Source organism: Haliotis asinina, chromosome 3 (assembly GCF_037392515.1).
Source record: "Haliotis asinina isolate JCU_RB_2024 chromosome 3, JCU_Hal_asi_v2, whole genome shotgun sequence".
Classification (NCBI taxonomy): Eukaryota; Metazoa; Mollusca; class Gastropoda; order Lepetellida; family Haliotidae; genus Haliotis; species Haliotis asinina.
In genome coordinates this window covers 73,149,930-73,172,725 of record NC_090282.1, presented here as the reverse complement: position 1 = coordinate 73,172,725, position 22,796 = coordinate 73,149,930, and the positions used below count along the sequence as shown (strand labels likewise).

At 38.2% G+C, this 22,796-nt stretch overlaps 2 protein-coding genes across 10 annotated transcripts in view; one reads left to right on the top strand and one right to left on the bottom strand.

The window, feature by feature from the left end:
* Positions 1–1,129: 1,129 nt before the first annotated feature.
* Positions 1,130–17,691, bottom strand: LOC137278431 (arrestin domain-containing protein 3-like). Of its 2 annotated transcripts, none has more exons than XM_067810753.1 (8): positions 17,319–17,691; positions 11,299–11,371; positions 9,919–10,066; positions 9,668–9,770; positions 8,800–9,056; positions 5,612–5,813; positions 4,879–5,033; positions 1,130–1,852 (listed from the first exon to the last, which is right to left on the bottom strand). In XM_067810753.1, exons 1-8 carry the CDS (start codon positions 17,575–17,577, stop codon positions 1,799–1,801), a joined length of 1,251 nt encoding a protein of 416 aa, XP_067666854.1. In that variant the 5' UTR covers positions 17,578–17,691; the 3' UTR covers positions 1,130–1,798. The 2 variants fall into 2 exon arrangements, with proteins under 2 accessions (XP_067666854.1, XP_067666855.1); XM_067810754.1 differs by having other exon boundaries at positions 1,136–1,852; positions 4,885–5,033; positions 17,319–17,672.
* Positions 17,692–22,473: 4,782 nt separating this feature from the next.
* The window catches only part of LOC137278424 (rho guanine nucleotide exchange factor 28-like), a 252,564-nt gene continuing 252,241 nt past the window's right edge, over positions 22,474–22,796 (top strand). For all 8 annotated transcript variants that reach the window (XM_067810747.1, XM_067810746.1, XM_067810742.1 and 5 more), the window contains exon 1: positions 22,474–22,573. The gene's annotated coding sequence lies outside the window, so the exon portion shown is untranslated. The remainder of the gene's footprint in view (positions 22,574–22,796) is intronic.

Genomic DNA, 22,796 nt, shown 5'->3' with positions numbered 1-22,796 from the left:
TAGGAAAGATAGTTAGTAGTGTCTCTGGTTTCCCTGGATCCCCGTGAAGATAGCTAGAGATATCTCTAGTTTAACAGTCTCCTAGGAAAGATAGTTAGTAGTGTCTCTGGTTTCCCTGGATCCCCGTGAAGATAGCTAGAGATATATCTAGTTTAACGGTCTCCTAGGAAAGATAGTTAGTAGTGTCTCTGGTTTCCCTGGATCCCCGTGAAGATAGCTAGAGATATCTCTAGTTTAACAGTCTCCTAGGAAAGATAGTTAGTAGTGTCTCTGGTTTCCCTGGATCCCCGTGAAGATAGCTAGAGATAAATCTAGTTTAACGGTCTCCTAGGAAAGATAGTTAGTAGTGTCTCTGGTTTCCCTGGATCCCCATGGAGATAGCTAGAGATAAATCTGGTTCTAATGCATCATGCACTAAAGTGTACCGGTACAAGTCAGGGAGGTTCACTTGGAAGAGCAGGAAATTTTCTCCTTAAATTTCATGCCTGTAAATACTCATAGAAAACATCCAAAATAGATAAAGGAAGACAACTGTTGAGTAATCTGAAGCTACAACAGACAGAATCTGTTGGATCTCTACATATAGATAACATATTATCAATCTATATACTGCTCAGCTATAATTAGGAGAAAAAAGATATCCTCCACAATAAATTAATATATATATGAACATGTATTTCAAGGCATACTGTCACAGAGATATGTGCCAAAGATTAATTTATAAGACATAAAAAAATAAGGCAAAAACAACCTCTGCAAATAATTAGTTTTTGAGAAATATTTTTTGAAACGTGAGTGACAATTTTTTTATCCTTGTTCAGAAAGGATGTTTAAATGAATGTGTGTGCTTCTAAGATAAGGAATATCATTTTCACGGCAGATACGCTTCAGTACAATACTAGCTGAAAAAGAGAACTCAAGGTTATTATTAGTCATTAAATCCTAATAATCATCTGTAAAACAGAATTTGTTTCTGTGACATCTATCACAATTCTCACGATTTGCTTCCATTCCAAAGATTTTTGTCCAAACTACAACCTCCTGGACATTCTCTAATAAGGGGAGACAATTATGTTTTTCAATATTGCACAAAATAAAGATATACACAATTCATTTTGATACATGTAAATTCTTCTTTTTTTTAATGTAAATTTAACCTTGACTCAAAATGTCCAGACTCCTCATACATCTGAACACTGGTATGTCATCATATGTATAAAAAGCAGCAAGAAAATCAAAATATTCTTTCACATTTTTTCCAATCATTTGATTTTTTTTCATAATTTTAAATTACAAGAGTGAAACAATATATTACAAAACATATATAAAATATATAGATAGATGCTCCTTGCAGACAATAATGTCGTTGTGCAAATATAAGGCTATTCAACAAGCAAGCTTTGGCCATCTAAATTGTGATGACGTGAACATGTCGTCTACCTTAGCAGCACCCTACAACACTATATGTGGATTACATCAGAATCATCTGGTCATGTTTGGCACTATATCCATAACTGACTAACAGTAATAATTGTGTATAGTTCCAATTTCCAGTGGATATCAACATCACGAAGCCATGACACAAACATGGCTCAGAAATATGGATGTCTATGGAAATAAGGAACGATGTTTGTCATCTTCGAAAGTGCATGTGTGCAGTGTGATCCGTCTGCTTACACAGCATGCAGGATCCTTCATGATCCAAGTTCTCTCCCTTGGATCAGTGCTCTTGTGTGAAGGTCAAAATGTCCAGCCACAAGCGTGAGGAGGTGGAACCCACTAGGATCACAGCGAGGGGTTAACTGGGATCAAGGCTTATGTTCTCCAGGTGGGATAAAGGGTTGGGATCCGTCTGAAACATGCACATTGATATTATGAGTACACACCTGACTCATCAACCATGAAAGAAACACTCTGATGTCTTCAAGCATGAATCCTCTACAGGTCCATTATTCATAAAGGGATTCAAACAAGTCCTCAATAACAAAGGCATTGTTACTTGGTTTTATCATCAACCAACAAACTACAGTCAGTAGTTCTTGCTCTGACTATCACACTGCAGCAATAAGACTTTGGTCACTAGAGTCAAAGGGAAATAACTCTAAATCAGTTTTGTCTCATGTAAGCTCAACACAAACATATACTTAATTCAAACCACTTCTCATTTACTTGCCTAGACTCTAACAATGCAGTAGTATGAATTTGGACACTAGAGTCAAAGAGAAATAACTCTGAATCAGTTTTGTCTCATGTAAACCCAACACAAATTACTGTCCGTTCTGGTTCTTCCTGCCTAGACTATAACGATACAGCAGTAGGAATTTGGACACTAGAGTCAAAGGTCAATAATTCTAACTCTTTGTCTCATCTAAACTCAACACAAACATATACTTAATTCAAAACACTTCTCAGCTACTTACTATGGCTTAGTTGACACATCTATTTGGAAGTCATCAGTATTTGAAGATGCAGATGCTAATATTCCATCAAACTGTACAAACATACATCTAGGCACATGATGCCAATCAAGCTGTAGATTATTATGATTATTATTTTGTTTATTTTTACTTTTTATAACCTTATATTCTGCTTCTTACATAACTGACCAAACATCAATACAACAATGGGAGAGGTTGACTTTGGCTACATATACATCTATACACCGAAATTGTTCATCAAAGATGTGCAAGAAGCCTACATAAACACTGATACAGCATCAACAGAATCGTGGGATCTATATCAATATCTTCAGGGAGGACAATCCCACAGGGTTGAAGTCATCTGTGTAAAAAAGCAATAGGAAAGAGAGAGACAGGAAGATTATGCTTGTTTATTATTTGTGTGTTTTCAGAAACTCATTAACTGAAAGTACTGTCAGTGTTACTCAAGTAAAACACTTCTGGGGAAAGGAAATCGTGACCACATTTCTGAGATAAAACAAAAAATGTCATTTTTCCATAGGGGCTCCTTTTGGACTTCGTTCCCACAGAGACTGATAAGAAACTGAGAGAGTAATATGGATGGCATCAGAAACTAGAACTAGATCTGGTCTTCCACACTGTAGCATAAGAACAAGATTTGCGAGTGTTTGTTTGTGGCTAAATGTCACACTCATTAATACTCTAGCTATATTATTGTGGTCTGTAAGTAAAGAGGCCTGGACCAGACATTCTAGTGACTAGCATCATGAACTATGATCTATGCGAACAAGATACAATGACATGCATGGACCATGTCAGCGAGCCTGATAAATGGATCCTGTCAGTAGCCTCCTAGCACAAGCACTGGTTGCTGAAGACATATTCAAACCTGGACGATCTACAAATGTTATGTAACAAATATTCTGACAAAGAACAGAAAAGAACGAAATGTACACAACATGATGCAGTGATCCAATAAAGCTGAATAATTCAATGCAGTTTTACAATGCTAGCAGATCCCATATCTCCAGATTGGTAGGACTACCACTACTACTACAGCTCTACAACAGTACACTGTAAACAATCTAGCCTGTTCCAGGCAATCTATGGGTGGACACCATGAGCATCAATCAAGGCAATTTTAATACACTGACATGCACAAGCCAAGTCAACAGGTGACCTTCCAATCCCATATTAACACAAACGTTGGCTGCTGAAGGTCAACTTTGACCAAAACCTCAACAGGATTGTGCTGATAATGGACCATTCAGAATTTATTGCTACAGGGTGATGATGATTTTTATGGAGAAGCATGTACAATGTACACACACACACAATTCATGTACAACTACAAATTAAGCAACACACTTTATGTAATGCACAACATCAATCCCCCCTCCCCACCCCTTCACTCCTCCCATCTTAACCCACCTCTTGCTATGATTTTTAAGCAGAATTTGTTTTTGCGGAACCCCTATTAAAAACTTTCTGACCTCATCAACCTCTCCAGAACAAATTGGGTGACCCCCTTAGAAATCATCATCACACGCCCAACCACTAACACCCCCATCCATAAATTATGAATGGTCCCCATGTCATTGCTATAATACCCCAAACCTGTCTCTGTACCCAACTACTTCAAGTGTATCCAGTACAAACATTAACGATGAACATGTTTAACAAGCTACACATTCTCATGAACCTACTTCCAATACCAGACTGACTTCCTTCTCACAGCCTTTTTGATGTGGAAAAATGTTGAGGGAATGAAACCATTTCATAATCACCAAAGACAAAGAACCTTTAACACCATTTTATTATTAGTGATTTGAGTTAGATACAAAACAAGTTCTAAAGTAAACACTTCTTTTCACTTTTCCCATGTCTGCATTTGACTTATATATACATATATATCGCTCTACAAGCAATTTCAGCGACACTCTTTGCATAATTTCATCTGGGTTCAGAGACAATATCGGATTAAATCATGGGAAGGTGAAATGCCATACTGGAAAGAAACACCCCAAGTGAGATATGTTATGAATCAAACTCTATGCTGACACATTCAGAAATTGATAAACAGTGCAGCAAAATAGCCATGATTGAAGCCATCATTAAAATCCTCTCAAAACTGGTAAAGAGACACATTTGCTTCTGTCATCCATGTGTAACTTTCCATTTATCCATAACTGTTCTGTGTTTAGGCTGAGTTGTATCAAGCATGTGGGCAATGGAAAACAGACAGACATAAACCATCTCGAGGCAGATTCAGGTGAGATACATAATATCATAATCCAAAATATCTGTTTTCTCAATTTTATCAATATTGACGGAGGAACCCTGATGGAAGCACTACAAGAAAAGGCTGTACCCTGCTTCCCATGCGTAAGTCTACCATACCTGCAGCCACTTCTACAGCAAACAACAGCCAGGAGATGCAGATTGTAGCTACAATTACCTGTACCTCTGAGTACGCTGGTGGGGGGCGGTAGTCGTACACATACGTGTACATGGGTGTAAACGTTAGGTCTCCCATGTTGGAGCCGGGTTCGTCATCCTCGTCGTCACAGAGGTTGACTGCACCACCAATACTTTCAGCATAGGTCGGTGGGTCTGCAACAGTAATAAATAAATCGATCTGACCATTTTGCAATGATGTTACCTCTGATGTGCATTAGAATTATTTTATTCCTGTTTCTATTCCAAGTGACTACATTTTCATGATTAACGACAGCAAGTGAATATGGTTCTATGCTGCTTTTAGCAACATTCCAGCAATATAACAGGGGGACACCAGAAATGAGCTTCACACATTGTACCCATGTAGGGAAGTGAACTCAGATCTTTGATGTGACAAACGACCGCTTTGTCCACTAAGCTACCCCACCCCCTGGTATTTCTTACAATGACAGGCATGGGTTTTTAAAGACCCAGGTCCAGATTTTCATTGCTCTCTTTGCGCTAAGATGTTTGTAAGTTAACATTAACTTAAAACTACCTTACAGCTAAGATAGCTTCAAAATTCTGAGCCCTGAATCTTCACGTATTAACATGTGCATGAGATTGTATTCAACCCAACAATACTTCACCTTGTACCTTAAAGAGAATGTATATTCCCAATATGTAACATATGTTATGAGATGTTGTTGACCCCAATCAGGAGCCATATGGAGAATCAGTAGATACATTACCTTCAAATGGAGGTGGTGGTGTGATCGTTTCTCTGTATGGTGGAGGTACAGGGAGAAAGTCCATGGCAAACTGGGCCTGGGTTTCTCGGTAGAATCGGGACTCGGTGAAGCGGTAAGATTGTGCTCTTCGGTACGGGACTGTTCCGATGACAATAGGTAGATGCATGGTCAAGTTGTAGGCACCAGGAATATGCAGTGCAACCTGACAACATGAACATATTCATATACACCACAACTTACATCAGAATAATCTATATTCATAAATAAACATGCACAAGTATCATTCAAGTGTATAGAGTGACACTCTCATGAATTTGATCTTTAATTATCTTAAATCTACCTTTTTTGTCAACAGTGCACAATTCTCAGCCGCAAAAGAAATTTCAACCAATCAGAACAGTGCGTCTCTGTGACGTAATAGTGGGTATAGAAATGAGGGTCTGTGCAGAATTCATCTACATTCCAGGGGGTAAATTACTACGTTTACAGGTTTGTACAAACCTGAAATCGCGAAAGCTGTGAAAAAGGAAAGCTATATGTTCTCACAATCTACAATGACTTTGTTTTGTCTCCTGCTTTGCCTAGTTTTCGAGTTACAACCCTTGTTTTCAAAGACAATTCTGTCAAAATCACTTGGTGTTGCTAGGTTGTAATCCGTGTTAGGTGATATAAACCTACACGTTATTTGTCATCATTCACTTGATGCTCAGTTATTGAATTTATAACAGGGATAATTAGTGGTAACGCCACTTAGATTACCCAACAAAGGCCCCCATTAGGCATTTCTTGTGTCTGGATCGATCAAAGGATTAACTGATAACATGCTGATTGATTAATTAGTTTTATGGCGGATTTAAATGGGGGATTTGTCAAAAGGTAGTGTTTATGTATGTACATTTACTAATCTATGCTGAATACACTCTTGCCTGTCTGTGTCTATGTAAAAACAACACACTTCTTTCAAAGGATTAACCGCCAATACATTGATTGACTATTGGCTAACTAATTATTTTTTTAAAAGAATGATGCACATTATGCAATTAGTTGCCAGGTGTGCTATCTTGGGTGACCAATGAGACTATACAGCAATGTGAAAAACCTAAAACGATATATTTCGTATATTCGTTTGTTGAAAGACACATCACTTGGGAAACCTGCAGATGATTTACATACCACTCGTTTTTGTGGTTATTGATGGATACATTCCTCGAACAAGGTAAGAGCCTGACATTGCTCCTATAACATCAATTTGTTTTAATTTTAATATTTGCATTTTGTTTTTATTAAGTTGTCATAACTTTCAACAGAATCATTGTTTTCATCGTGAAGTTGTAATGATACAGACGACATACACTAGTGCGTGCGTGCGAATTATGATTCATCTAGGCAAACTATAAAATGTCTAGATATTACATTCCTGTTATACGTTCGCAGATCGCTTCTTTCTGTTCAGTTTTAAAATCCATACAAGTATTATTATAAAGTAATTAGGATCATGAGACCAAATATAAAGACGTATATTGACAAGTGTCTACATACAGGTGAGTGAACGTTTACAAACCAAGTAAAGTTAGAGAGTGTAGACATTTATCGCGTAGTATTTTCACTTCGACCCTGACCTCGGTTATGTTACATTACAAGTTATGTCATGCAAACTCCTTTTGGCCATGATTCAAATACATATTTAACTACTAGTAGAAAGTAGTTTCAATTTTCTAACTTGATGAAAACAAACTATAATCTCATTAATTCAAATGGACTTTAGTCCGTGACTTCATGATTTTCAAAAATGGCAGCGCCCTGTCTGAGAATGAATGCTATTTAAGTTTGTTTTCATAGACTTACAAAATCAAAATTACTTTCTACTGGTAGTAAAATATGTATTTTATTGATGGACAATAGGATTTTGCATGACATTGCTTATAGCATAACAATTTCACTCTTGGAAGCGAGGTGGAGGGCAAGATAACTAGCAATATTATAGTCACTTCGATCCCCACCTTGCTTCCTTGGAAGAAATCGTTATGTTACAAGTTGTGTCACGCAAAATCCTTTTGGCCATGATTCAAATACACAATTAACTACTGGTAAAAAGTATTTGGATTTTCTAACTTGATGAAAACAAACCATAATCTCAATAATTCTAACCGTTCGTGTCATTTTCAAAAATGGCGGCGCCCTGACTGAGAATGAATGCTATTTAGGTTTCTTTTCACCGACTTACAAAATCAAAATTACTTTTCACTGGTAGTCAAATATGTATTGTATTGATGGACATTAGGAGTTTACATGACACTGCTTATAACATAACAATTTCACTCTTCGAGTGAATCAAGGCAGGGGCCAATATAATATTATTTACGATAATATTGGCACTTTTACCACAACCTCACGTCCGAGGAAAATCATGCAAAATCCTTTTGGTCAGCAATGAGTGGTAAGCAGTCTTTATTTATAAACTCGATGAAACTTGAACTCCCATTTTCTATCCTTGAAGCGTGGTAGGGGGCGAACCATGCGATTTAGTATATACCACAAGCTTCCACACGCTCGCTTCGCACACACAAACAACCAATTTAAGCACAAACTACGGGGTCCAGTGGAAATCTGTGCATAGTGACACCATCACCCAACCCCAAGGAGCAACTGACGACAACATAACAATTCGGCATGCCTTTGGTGACGTCGAGAAATCAGCAAAATGACGAGCTTGCTACACATTTTCTATACAATTAATTGGAAATCGTTCCTTCTATTACGTCACATCCGGTTCTCTGGCGACAGTGTTAAGTAACGGTGTCTGTGGTTTCGTTTGCGGGCGTGAGAGAAGCAGACGGCTTTTTAGCAACTTTTAAGCGCTTGGTATTAATTAACCACAAGGTGTTTTTTTAAAAAAATGGTGTTTCGTTTATGACTAACCAGAAGTCTTTCATATGCAGTGATAAAAAGAGTACCAAAAAATTGAGTTTAGTGGTCCTTTAAGGTGAAATCATGAAAACAATAAGATTTTCAACATTATGGAAACTCACCAAGATCCTTTATGGATAAATTATCTTTTCAATTCAATGAAACACAGCATTTCGGGGTCATTTCAGACTCTTTTTGAAGGATTTATCTATAAAAGATACATACATATATACAACTTCTAAATGCCGCTAAAAGATATTATGGAAAGATATTATGGTTACCTTAACAAAGTAATCTACTTTCATGACACAACAATTCATGATTGATGGCGAAACAGCTGGTATCTTCAACAACTGGCTATCCCAGCTTCCCCGGTTACCAGGTGCAACAGGTAAACCAGTCAAAACAGTGAATTTCGTGCGTCTAACTCGAGACTTCCCGCTGGCAAAGAATGCCTGTGTTTGGTATAGGGTGGCGTATGGAATAACTGTTCGGGAAGAGTGGTTGTCAAACTCAGCTGATATTGCTATGGATTCCCCTGTAGAAAATAAAACAGTAATGTCAACAATCATAACAAGAAAAACAACAATAAGCTAATTTAAGTGTTGATTGGTTTGAAGCCAAACTGAGTACTCTTTATCACTAGATATTTCAATCACTGGCTATAGCACTATTAATAATGCATATATTATGATATTTACATTGCTTATATGAAAATAAAGCAGTCATAAATGTAACAGATCTCTAAATGTAGCTGGGAAGAGAGGTAGCCTAAAGTAATTGCTCAACTCCAGGAAGACTCTGTGTTGATTCTCCATATGGGTAAAATGTGTGATATTGGGATAAAGAAGTTTAACCTGGAAGTCAATATCTTGGGGACAGACCACGAAGATAATAAACCTGTCCTCCCCTATCTCTCATATTTTTGTTTGTTGTTTAGCAAAGTGATATTATGTGTATGTCTGTAGATATTCAAGTCCGAGACATGACAAATCAGTGATCAATATCATGAGCAATAATTCACGACACTGACATTTCACATACACGAGTCGACAAGACTGACCACCTAATCCTCGCACGGCTAGACTGCCAATTTTAATCTGGACACCCCATGGGCTTTAACATGAAATGCAGTGTGTGTATACCCACCTGGGCAGTAACCACGGCGATCAGTGCGTGCGGTGATGGAGATTGGTCCTGACATACACAACCAACAGCACAGAGTCTTCTCAACACTGCTCTCCACCTGAGTCTGAAACACAGTGCATGGACATGGTGCAACATTTCTACTGCAGATTTACACATCACAAGTCACACACAATCTTACACAGTATTAGCTAGGACTAATGTGCTTGTAACAGTAGTATAGTAGGCATGTTCCCTGAGTGGCCTCTACATACCTGATACTCTGGTCTGTTAATATCAATGGGGCTGATGACAGTGAATGCTTTCTTTGTCTTGTGGTTGAAGGACCACGGCTTGTCCATCTCGGCCTTCAGCCAGTACCGCACACTTCCATGCTTTCCCTCAAATGATGTGGAAATGCCACTGAAATAACGTAATCAAGTTGTGCATGCAGGTTAACACAGGCACATTCCACTGAGCCACAGTGATTAAACAGGGCATAATCCATGGAAATATTAGAAAGGAGCTGGCCAAGCTACATGTATGTACAACAAATGAACAGGGCATGACAAAGAGCATTACCACCAATTTCAATGTGTCAAATTTGCTGCCATGGAAACATAAATACATGTATTCCATGTATTTTATTCAGAAATCCAAAACTACCAAAAGGCACCAAAGGACCACCACATCTATCTATATGCCAAGTTTGGTGATTAAACATTGAAGAGATTTAGAGTTCTGCTCAAGAAAAGAGTACTTCCATCAATGTCAGTCTAAGTCAAACTTGTTGCCATGGAAAAGCATAAACTATTTTATTCAGAAAGCCCAAACTACCAAAAGACACCAGTAGACCACCAGATCTATCTGTGTGCTAAGTTTGGTGCAGAAATATGGAATGGTTTGAAAGTTATGCTCCACTGATGTACACAATACAAATAAGGACAGATGCACAGACACACAAAGTTCATATAAATACCCCCTGCAAAACGCACTGCAGGGGTGCAGGAGATAACAAATGAACTGGTCATAATCCTTTGAAGTAAAAAAATGAACAAGATATTACCCACTGAAGTCCGACAACTGAACCAGGGCATTATTCATTGAAATATAACAGTGTACAGGGCATAATCCATTGAAGTCCTACAACCTGACGTGGCATAGTCCATTGAAGTCCTACAACCTAGCGTGGCATAGTCCATTGAAGTCCTACAACCTGACGTGGCATAGTCCATTGAAGTCCTACAACCTAACATGGCATAGGCCATTGAAGTCCTACAACCTAACGTGGCATAGTCCATTTAAGTCCTACAACCTAACATGGCATAGTCCATTGAAGTCCTACAACCTAACGTGGCATAGGCCATTGAAGTCCTACAACCTAACATGGCATAGGCCATTGAAGTCCTACAACCTAGCGTGGCATAATCCATTGAAGTCCTACAACCTAGCGTGGCATAATCCATTGAAGTCCTACAATTTAATGTGGCATAATCCATTGAAGTCCTACAACTTAACGTGGCATAATCCACTGAAGTCCTACATCTTAACGTGGCATAATTCTTTGTGGTATTAGAACTGAGCAAATTCCCTAAACTTCGCTAAAGCACTGCAATGGAATTACTTTCAGTTTCACCATACCGGATCTTACTTACCCCATGGGAAGCTCAAATGCAAAGTTGAATTCATGGCGGCCCTCTGTCAGTGTGTCTCTTCCATCAGAAACTTCTGCAAAAAGAATATAAAAAATACCTAGAAACCTTGTTACACACTTGTGACATAATGCAAGTTAATAGTTGTTGATAGCCAGGTTAGAACTGGTCTTCAGCAACCCATGTTTGATATAAATAGGTGACTACTGGGAATGGTTGGTCAGGCTAGCTGACTTGTTTGACAAGTCATTGTATCCCATTTGTGCAGATCAGTGCTCATGCTATTGATCACTGGATTATGGTCCAGATTTGATTATTTACAGACCACTACCATATGGCTGGAATATTGCTGAGTGTGGCCTTAAATCACAAAGCATCCAAATAATAGTAATGAATATGCAGTGCCATTTAAAAATTGGTCAAATGTAACCTGTCATTACAAATGCTGGTGATGAGATGCCTGACTCTGAGGGTGTGGGTTCGAATTCCTGATGAGACTCGAACTAACAAAAGTCCTAGAATTGGTACTTTACTGAGAACGCTTTATCCCAGCTTATCATATGTTACAACTAATAGTACACCAAAGTCAGCAATATTCCAACCATATCACAGCAGCCAATAAATAATATGTCTACATCAGTCAAGCTCATATATATCAGATTTCAAGACACAAATTCTAGTATATAATCCCTATGGGTACATAAATTATCAAACACAACATTATATGTGACTGCTGGGACAGAATTAGAACGGGTTAGAGATATATGTGTGGGTTGATCCTAGTAGTGCAATTTTACAGTACGACATACGAACTATACTCTTACACCTTTACTGAAAGCATCCACCTGGTGCTGTAAAACATTATGTATCATTGTGGAACATCCTCTGATAATCCAAATGGAAAACTGATATTTCATCGTACAGTGAAGGCAACAAAAAATCCATCATTACACCTTTAACTTTAAGCGATTTATGCGAGGGTATTTGTTTATTCCAGTTCAACCTTTATTGATAAATTCTAACATAAGAAAAATACTTTCTTAACCATTTTTCAGCTATAACTCTCACTCTAACTCTATTTTCTTCATCATTCACTCTTCTGACAATAACCTAACTTTCCCCTCCATCCTACTCCCATGCCAAAAAAAGAAAACGACAAAACCAAAGAAACACATGTTCAATTGATTGTTATCTCAACCACTGGACCCGTAAGGTCCAGCATAGAACAGACCTTCAGCAACTCATGCTTGCCATAAAAAGCAACCATGCCTGTCGTAAGAGGCGACTGATGGGATCAACTTATCAGGCTCGCTGACTTGTTTGATATGACACTGGTGCGTTATTGCGCAAATCGATGCTCATGGTGTTGATCACTGGGCTGTCTTGTCCAGACATGATTATTTACAGATTGCCGCCATCGAGCTGGCATATTGCTGAGTGCAGTGTAAAACTAAACTCACGCGTTCACTCACTATCTCAACCACTGATGTACACAATACTTAAAACTGAATGTTTACACATATTATGTAAACAAAATGGTAAAACTAAAGAAGCCTTACATCTTTACAGATATACGAAAATCTTTGACAACATCAAATTCTAAATGCGAATGAATAGAATAATGAATTCTTATCATGTTAATGAGATGAGAATATTCAACTCAATAGATAACAACCTCCATAAATATTTAATTTGTATGAGTTAGTGTCGTTCTAGTGTAAATTTTCACGCAGTATCACACTCACGTGGTTACAACCGAGTTATGACATGTATATATGCATTAGATGCAATAAACTAAGAGTTGTTATGCATTACATTGTGTGTTTGCTTTTTTATTCACTAGCTCTGCAACATGTAGAATGCCAAGCAAACAGGAAATTTGTCATGTTCATGGTACTAGTAGTTACTCAGACTAGACAAAAATCGCCAAAAGGGTGCAATGAATGTCATCTAAAAAGGTGTTTTCCACATTTCTTCAAGCAACTCTCAAAACAGGAAAAGAGTACAGCCAAATTTTACACTGTTAGCACTCGAAAGGTTGAAGTTTCTGCACATGTTGAACTTTCAAACAGTATGTTCCACGTGCAGATACATGCACACAGATAAATGTTTATCTGCAAAACTGGCTAAACAAAACCTTCTTATTCCTTTAATATCGAACTTTCTTCAGCACACATAAGGGACACAACTCTGCATGATTCAGTGATCATGAGTTTGAATCCCAGATGTTCGCAATTATGATGTTTGGTGTACCTGCACCATATCCACGCCTGTGAGATTCCTAAAGTTTAACAAAAGTGCAATATCTACAAAAATTTAAGGACACATACAAATATCTATTATTCTGTTCAAATACACATTAACTCACTCATGAAGTCCTGATGAATGACTACAGAGGAATATCGTCATGTTGAGTGTATTCAGTGAGTATGGTTTTACTCCCCTTTTAGCAATATTCCAACAATATCACAGCTGGGGATGCCAGAAATGACCTCAACACTTTCTACAGATGTTGGAATCAAACCAGCTGTCTGGCGTGACAAACCAATGGCGTGACAAACCAATGCATTGACAACCAGTCTACCCTACTACCCTAGGTGTATTCAGTACACAACATGGTACACTTTGTGTATGTATATTTTATGGTTTTAGCTAGGACAAATTTATTGATTTGTCATTTCCAGTATTTCCAGCAGACAATGAACACAGACAGAACATATAAGTGGTTATAACACTCATGCCTGATATCTTTTAGCCATATGTCATCTTTTGCAATTCATAACATTAACATTGGTTGTCTAGTAGTTAAAGTGTTCACTCATCACGCCAAGACCTGTGTTTGATTCCACACATAGTACAATATATAGGGTCCATTTCTGGTACCCTCCAATCTCTTATCGGTCAGGGGTGGGGTAGCCTAGTGGTAAAAGCATCCACCTGTCATGCTAAAGGACTGAGTTTGGCTTCCCACATGTGTACAATGTATGAAACCCATTTCTGATATCTTCCACCATGATATTGATGGAATATTGCTAAAAGCAGTGTGAAACTATACTCACTGAGGAACTGGGAAAGAGAAGTTTGACAATGGGCAATTTTCATGATTGTTAGCCATTTTCTGAAATCAGAATGGGTCACTGCCCTTGTAATTGTATAAATAAGCCAATTTTTAGTCTCATGTGCAAAATGGCCCATGGCTTTCCAGATCCACTCACTCATTGTTATCGGTGGACCTTTTCCTAAAAGCAGCATAATACTATACTCAATGTAATGGCTACAAAGAAACAGCTATAAAGTGCATTTACTTTTCAGACCAAACAGACAGCAACGGCAACACTATGAGTGTTCATGTCAACATGTTCAGTCAGTGCTACTCATAATCTGCAACCTACATACATTTATCTAATTTTCACTACAACTACCTCCCACTCCCATGGTCCAGTCACATTAGCAGTCAATGTAATGTTCAGTAATGTTCACATATTCATGTTTCCATGGAAACAGTATATTTCTAAAGCTTATCACTCAGTCCCCTGAAGCAAATATATCAAGCAAGCCCACGCAAGTCGAGATTTCCACAGCTTCTGAAAGTGAAAAAAGTCTCAAGGTTCCTTTTCATTGTAATTTGTAGTTACAATTATAACATAGCAATCTATATTTTCTGTAAAATATGTTCATTTCAGAGACTAGCTGTAAGTCTATCCCCAAGACTGAAACACTTCTGAAATTATCAAGTGTGATGATGGGATTTCAATAACCAACTGTCATCTCACAAGCAGATGTGTTTTACAGGGAGTATTAGATGGTGTTGTTATGTTTTGACGGTGTCCCAAAAGACTTTCCCAATATATTGATAAGGTGGCTCTAACATAACATCACTTTTTGCCATGGCACCCATATTTGTTATGGACTCCTTCAAAAGCGTCTAAGGAAACCTTGAAGTAATAAAAATTTCTAGCAGAGTAATTATGAAACTAAAACCTAACACAACCTAAAGTATGAACTTGAATGCCGAACACTAATGTATTAGTTTTTACTCCACTGTGCATACATTCTGCCATGCCCATTAATGGTTGTAATTCTTGATACTACCATAGTACCAACAACTTTCAACAGTCCCCTGCAAATGAAGGCATGTTTGAGTTTGTTACAACCACGTTATTTAGTCTGTCTCCCAGTCCTTGAGCCACATTTCCTTCAGCTCAGTCCTTCCTGCTACACTTTTCAAAACTATGAGTGAGTGAGTGAATTTAGTTTTACGCTGCACTCAGCTATATTCCAGCTATATGGCGGCCGTCTGTAAATAATCTAGACCAGACAATCCAGTGATCAACAACGTGAGAATTGATCTGAATCTGAACTTTGAAGACTGGTAGAAAGAAAACCCATTGAGGAACGTTACAATGACATTCATCTGTGTACGCAGCATCAATTCACATTATCACCACATGCAAACACAATGCATGGGATGCATGTGCACAACGTGGGAGCCTCCAACACATGCATGGGGTGTCATTATGAACCTTGATCTTTTTCAGGCAGGACGATAAATCACTGTGGACCATTTTTTCTGATAATTTTCTTACATCTGTCCATGGTCAGGGTTTTCAGAGTCAAATCACACACTACTGACTGAAAATTGTAAACCTGAAATTTTCATGTTATACTCAAGTCACCTAACAAGGGGGATAACTGAACAAACAGCTTTCCTTTGAATGAAATGCATGTGGTGATGCTTTTTCAAAATATCTATTATTATTGCATCAACATTGATTCAATTCCATATATCTCCCAAAAGTATATGACCCATGAAGGTCTGGAGTAGAATTGGCTTTCAGCAACCCATGTTTGCCATAAAAGGCGACTATGCTTGTCGTAACAGGCGACTAACAGGATCAGGTGGTCAGGCTCACTGACTTGTTTGACACGTCATCAGTTCCCAATTGCGCAGAACAATGCTCATGCTGTTGATCACTGGACTGTCTGGTCTGGATTTGATTATTTACAGACCGCTGCCATATAGCTGTAATAATGGCGAGTGCGGTGTAAAACTCACTCACTCCTTTCTACTATACTTAGGCCATTGATACATCTCCCATCTTACATGGGCCCTTTTTAGTATTTGTGTAATATAGCACTACATCCAATTGACATAAAGAATATCCATAATCATGGCTTGATGGGGTAGAAACTGTTTTCAGTATGACATAATCTAGATTGGGAAATGATATGCAATACTCCATGTGCTTGTACACAGTTTGGCAGATTTTATAAATGCTTATGACCTTAGTTTACTATGTGCTTACAACTTCTATCTATGGAGTCTGTTCCCCAAACTAGTATATGAAAGCAGACTTAGTTTTGTCGTTACTTGGCTGGAATAATCATATAATGCCAATGTGACGTATAACTAAAGTAAACTCAAAACTAGTTTACAGATGCTTTACAAGTGTTTTACTTGGCAGAGAGACATACTATTTTAGACCTGCATATTAGAAATTGCACAGTGGCTTGTGGGGAAATAATGAATACTGCTACAATGTTGGGGCTACATAAAGTGCTGCAACAGGGCAAGATACAGGACACATTGAAGAGTGAGTGATTAAACTTTTCTCCCAGTTTTAGCAAGACACAATGAAGTTAAGGAGAATATGCACAGTACTGAGAAACGTTCCCTTTTGCAATTTTGGCCACAGTCTAGTACACTAGTGCGTTTATTTGTGGAACATGGCCCTGGGAGTGAGAAACTATGTTGTATACCTTCGAATCTTGTCCATTTGAGCAATAAATTTCAAACCATGCCCATCTTTCGTTTTTTCTTATGTACTAGTCTTCAACTACGCCATACATATTAGCTTATAAAGAAATACATTTTGGGCAATAAGAATTCATACTTTATATAAACAAAACGGATTTGAAGTAAACCACATCGATGAGCTTGGTATTTCTGACGTTCTCAATATGCCTTTAAAAACACTACGTACAGACAAGAAGATGGATAATTAACAGGAACACGCGCTCACCTCCACCAAAAAGAACTTGTCGTTTGAAGAAATACTCCACCTCAGCATTGTAATGTTCCGTGTAAGACCCCAATCTGCTTCCCGTACTTCGCGATTCTGTCCAGTGAACTTTTGCAACCCCTCGCATGAACACTCGCAATGACCTCATTTTCATATCGCCTTTCAGTTCCACTACAACCTGCCCGTTAACGCACTCGCCAGGGTGAAACACGGACCTCTGGTCCGGGAATACAATCTCGAAGCATTTAAGCTTTCCCATTTTCACCGATCAGACTTCAGTGGTCAAGGAGTGTCAGAAAATCACTAAAGTAAAGGTCATTCCATCCCTTCCTGGAGAAACCTCCATTTTGTTTTGGTTCCACAGACCGGAAGTGACCTTTGACGTGAAGTTCAAAGTAGGGCATCGCTGCGAAACTTAAATCTAGTACCCGTTCTTGGAATTTTGGTTACAGTACATTGTTTGTATCGGTGCGTGTTAGAGTTAGATTTTAATCACAGATTACACAAAGGGTTGCGCGCATGGATAAATTCGTAAACTGGATAAGGCTCATTGCGATGTAAGTTATGAATGAAATAGAATCAGTGAACCTGAACAAGACCATCGAAGTTTCTTCGTAACAAACTGACATTCGCCCCCTTATTCGGGGCATCAAGGTGATGAATTAGACCAGAAATTTTGGCAGTTTACATGAAACGAACATGTAGACCCGGCACGCCGCTGGGGATACATAATCAGGTCGCCTCTCTTTGTCACGCCCAGGAAGCGTCAATACTACTGAAAGAAGCAGCTGGCAAATCCACTACATAGTTGTATTGATGGTGACACGCGAGAGTGGACCGCTTTCGGTTGTGAAACAAATCGACAGGTTAGGCATTTCAAAAGAGGAGAATGAATAATATTTAAGTCTGTTCGATCATGTTTCGAGGTTATCCCGATTAGTTATATTTTGACTTTTCAAACAACCACACGTTAGTGATTCTTGTACACTAACAACTAGCCTAAAATGGACATATATTACAGGAAACACACTCTTAGTAAAATGAATAAAATATCATGAAAAGGAGCCCTGACACTTCCTCCACTTCTAGAACCTGTGGAAATCTAGACTTGCCACATTTTCTAGACTTGCTTGGGCTTTTTTAGAAATATTTGCTTCAGGGTTTGTATTCAGAGTACTTAATGTTTAGAAAGCTGATTAAAGGGCAAATTGACAATCTCATATTTGGACTTTATTAGCCTGGTGAAAGTTCTTTTGATTAAGCGAACAGAATACAGTGTAACAGTCTTATCCGCAAAAATAGCAATTTGGAAATTAGAGAATATAAATCTCTGGTTGAGACTACGCGCACTGTGTGACGCGCATGCACGCACATGGACATACATGTGTCTACACTAAACAGTAAATATCCACTTTATTCTTATTGACTTTTTATAATCTCATTAATTATGTGGATATTACCTTGATTCTCAAATGAAGCTGTTAATTGTTGTTTGTTGCAGTGAGAAATTATGTGTTCAACACTTTTGGACCTGTCTTTCTGCACTCCGGACAGAATAAGAACAGAGATTAGTGTGTTAGCTTGTTATAGTACACCATTATAGTACATGTTGTTTTGGTACAGTAGAAAATATGATATTTTCAATATCCTTGTGGTCTGTACATGCCTTCGTGCATGTGTTTCAGAAGAAAAAAACATTTCAACACTCACTACGTTTTATGAATTTAACTACGTTTTATGAATTTCTTGGTTTGTTTATTAGCATATATTATATTTTACGCTTTCTCTGTTGAACAAAATAATTTTGCCTCATTGCCGTTTTGATTTCATCCCTACAACACAAATATCGCATCTATATACCCCCTGCATCCAGTGTTTATAGTTTGATACGCTGATACGTATCATTCTTACAGATGCCGGAGAGATAACCTGAGAAATGTGCCTCGTTAGGCAATATTATCTTTCATGAACTTGAACAAAACGAAGTGGAACGTCTGTTAAAACACACACATTTAAGCACAAGAGAGTTGTGTTGCATGTGTTTGCAGGCGAACCGGCCCATGCTAAATGATAGGATAAGCAGACAGGTGAATGTATTCTATTTTCAACATATGTCATATTTGGGATTTCACTTTCTTAGTAAAGTACAAATTCTAGTACTTTTTTTCGGTTGAGTCCCATCCGGGATTCGAATCCGCACCCTCAGAGTCAGGCACCTAATCGCCAGCACACAAAGTCAGCCGCCTAGCCCGCTCAGCCACCGCGACTTCCTTACTAAGAAAGTGAAATCCCAAATATGACATATGTTGCATTTGACCACTTTCTAAAATGGCATCGTGTAATCATATTCTATTTTCGGCTTAAATTCATGGATTCGAACAACCGTTGCCAAAGATTCGACGGCCAGAATGTGAAATAGATATACATGTACACGAAATAGCCACATTTCCCCGTTGCCCTACCTTTGGGGTCGAAATAAAATGGAATAATTTGATGTGAAATAGAAATATTCAACATACCTATATTCCGTTTGCCTTGACTTTGAAACATGGACGCAACGATGCATACAGAAATAGGAAAAGGGAAGTTAGGCAGAACATTAAAGTACATGTTAACTTTATACAAGTTATAGATAATTCATGCTAAAGTCTTATACCAAGAACAAATCCTTCTGCGAGAAGATACTCCATACTTATCGCATGTTATTGCGTAACACTGAACATCAATCGACTCAAGCTACATAAGCATATATCCTTTTATCTTCACATGACCAGCGACACCCATAAGTTTTCGCAAGAACAAATAACAATGAACTCAACCTCATAATTTCTCTTTTTTCAAATATCGACTGCCCCTGCTAAACGGTAAGTGAATCGGACGAAGTTTGCCTTATCTTTCACCTACAGACCCAGAAAAACGTTTTCTTGCATCGATGTTTCATCGCGAGAAATACCCGAACAAGGGACCTAACTCCTCCAGGCATAAAGTGTCGGCATGCACTTGTACAAACAAAAATATACTCTGTCCAGTACGCGATCAGACTTAGTGTTATTATGATAAAAAGATGATAAGGTATGACATTCAATGTTACATTGATGTAATACCGTCGAAAAGCAAGTCACTGGAGATGGTGTATTTCTTAAATATTGTACACGCAACTTTCATGTATGTGTTTTTTTTTCACTTTAATATACTGAAAAATTACAAAAAGTAAGTTTCTATTAAAGCGTAGGTATTGTGTAACATCAGAGACCATATTATATGGTCTCTGGTAACATCGACACTCACTGAATAATTTGCGACGGAATATTACAAATGAGAAGACCAAACAACATAAAACGTAACTGTTGAAACAGAAACACGACATCGGTTATCTCCCTTGGTATTAGTGACTACTACAGACAGTATATATAGAGGCTGTTTATGGCTTGGTATTACCGTTACTTACAACAGTAAATAAGGTATTTGCCGCAGGTGTATAAGACTACTTTAATGTTTATGTTACGTAATCACAGACATTGCCAGAGGCGGAGGCAAACTTAATGCAAAAAACTTCCTGTCTTAAAGCCAGCTGTCAGTTCCCACGTAGGTTAGACATATGAGAAAACGCGCATGGTCTGTGCTGATGCAATGTCGTTAAAGGTAGCTTATAGGCATGTCGGCCGGTGGGTGTTTCAACGTGTGTAGGTGCATAAGAAACTGGCTGTACTTTTAATATAAGATAAATATTGACTGAATGGGGTCATACATCCCTTTACAGACAGAGGATATACTATCTAGTCACTGGAATAAACCTGTTTTAAAAAAGAAGTTTGAATTTTTCTTTATAAACTATGATAAAAAGAATTCCCGACACTCATCTCATATTATTTGTGTCAGGATCTGTATGATATCTTGTAAGAAGGAGTCCATTCATAAATATATTACGTCCGTCCATAAAGTGGGGGTGGGGAGTGGGGTTGGGCAATCAGGATGGAGTGGTGGTGGTGGTTCTTTTGCGGCTCCCCTACTTTTAATGTTTTTGTTCTAAACATATTTTATTCATTAATATAGGGGTTGGATACAAGTTATCAAACTTAGAAAATCCCTCTCCCGATAGTTGTACAATCCATCTTACAACAACATGCACAAGTGACAGACATAGGCTAGGATATGTACATCAGAGAAAGCGTTTTGTTTGAGAGCTGTAGTCATGTACACATTGGAAAACACGCTGTGTACGCAATGTTTTGATAATGATAATGTACGACCTATAATATGGCCAGAACAATGGACAAATACACCTGAAAATACTGTTATGGAACATTTGAATTATGGATCTGAAATATACTATCACTGTCTGTATAATCAAATATAAAGAGGAGAAATAAAGCTATGAATATACAATGTCATGAAAAGGAAAACTGTAATGCAAGTTTAGTTATTGAACATGCTTTTAGTGTTTTAATGCTATGAAATTATCCTTATGATGTCCTTATGGTGTAAGCTCCATCATCGTCCTAACCCCGCTCACGCCCCCGACAGATACGCTAGCCCAGGTCACGCCCCCACGCTATCAAATTCCTCTCAAGGAGCCTAGCATATACACGTAACTGACAGGACAAACCGTATTTTCTGTGTATTACAAATGCCACACAGTCTGAATTTGTAAAAGAAATCCATACATATGCATGGCATATACCAATAAGCTGATAATAAAACCAACATTTGTCTTTCTTAAGTACCCATAAGTCGCTCCACGTGTATGTCACTACAATAACCCATATACGCGTTTAATGCAGGAACCGGCAGTTCCTTGGATGAGTCATACTTGCATCGTGGTCGTTCATATATAATCCAGTAAAATGAGTGTCTCACTGCATTTGTTCTTCCCAACCGAGTCATTGAGTGCATACCCAAAGTGTTTATATACACACGTGACATATAGGTAAATAATCTATTTTTAGAACTACTATAAGACGCATGATGTTGATATTGAACTGTGCTATACAGACCGTTTATTTTGTTCAGATATCTGTTCGTAAATTAAAGCTAAGCTGAATTCCCAATGTTGGAATTATCAAAACGTTTTGAAATAAAAAGTTACGGGAATGTTGACATTACGAGGACAGACTCGGTCGATAACTAAGGTAGGCGGTCATGTGACCGGGCACCTGACGTCATGAAATCGACATAGCATGGCGGAGTAGAGAAATCGTGTCACTGGCGGTGGATTTGTTTACTATCGACTGGAGTAGTCCACGGGAGTGTACACAGTAAGTACTTTGTGTATGCAACTGTATTCTGATATTTCAGGGAAGTGATAATCGCAATGGTGTGATTTGAGTCTATTATAAAATGTGCGACTGTTTGGGACGAAACTGCAGGAAGCTATAAAACTTCCCTCGACTCTGTGACTGAGTCACACTCCAGCGACTGCGAGTTGACTCCGCGTTATCGTCTTGAGTTAATACATGCTGTTGGGCCTGTGTGACTGCG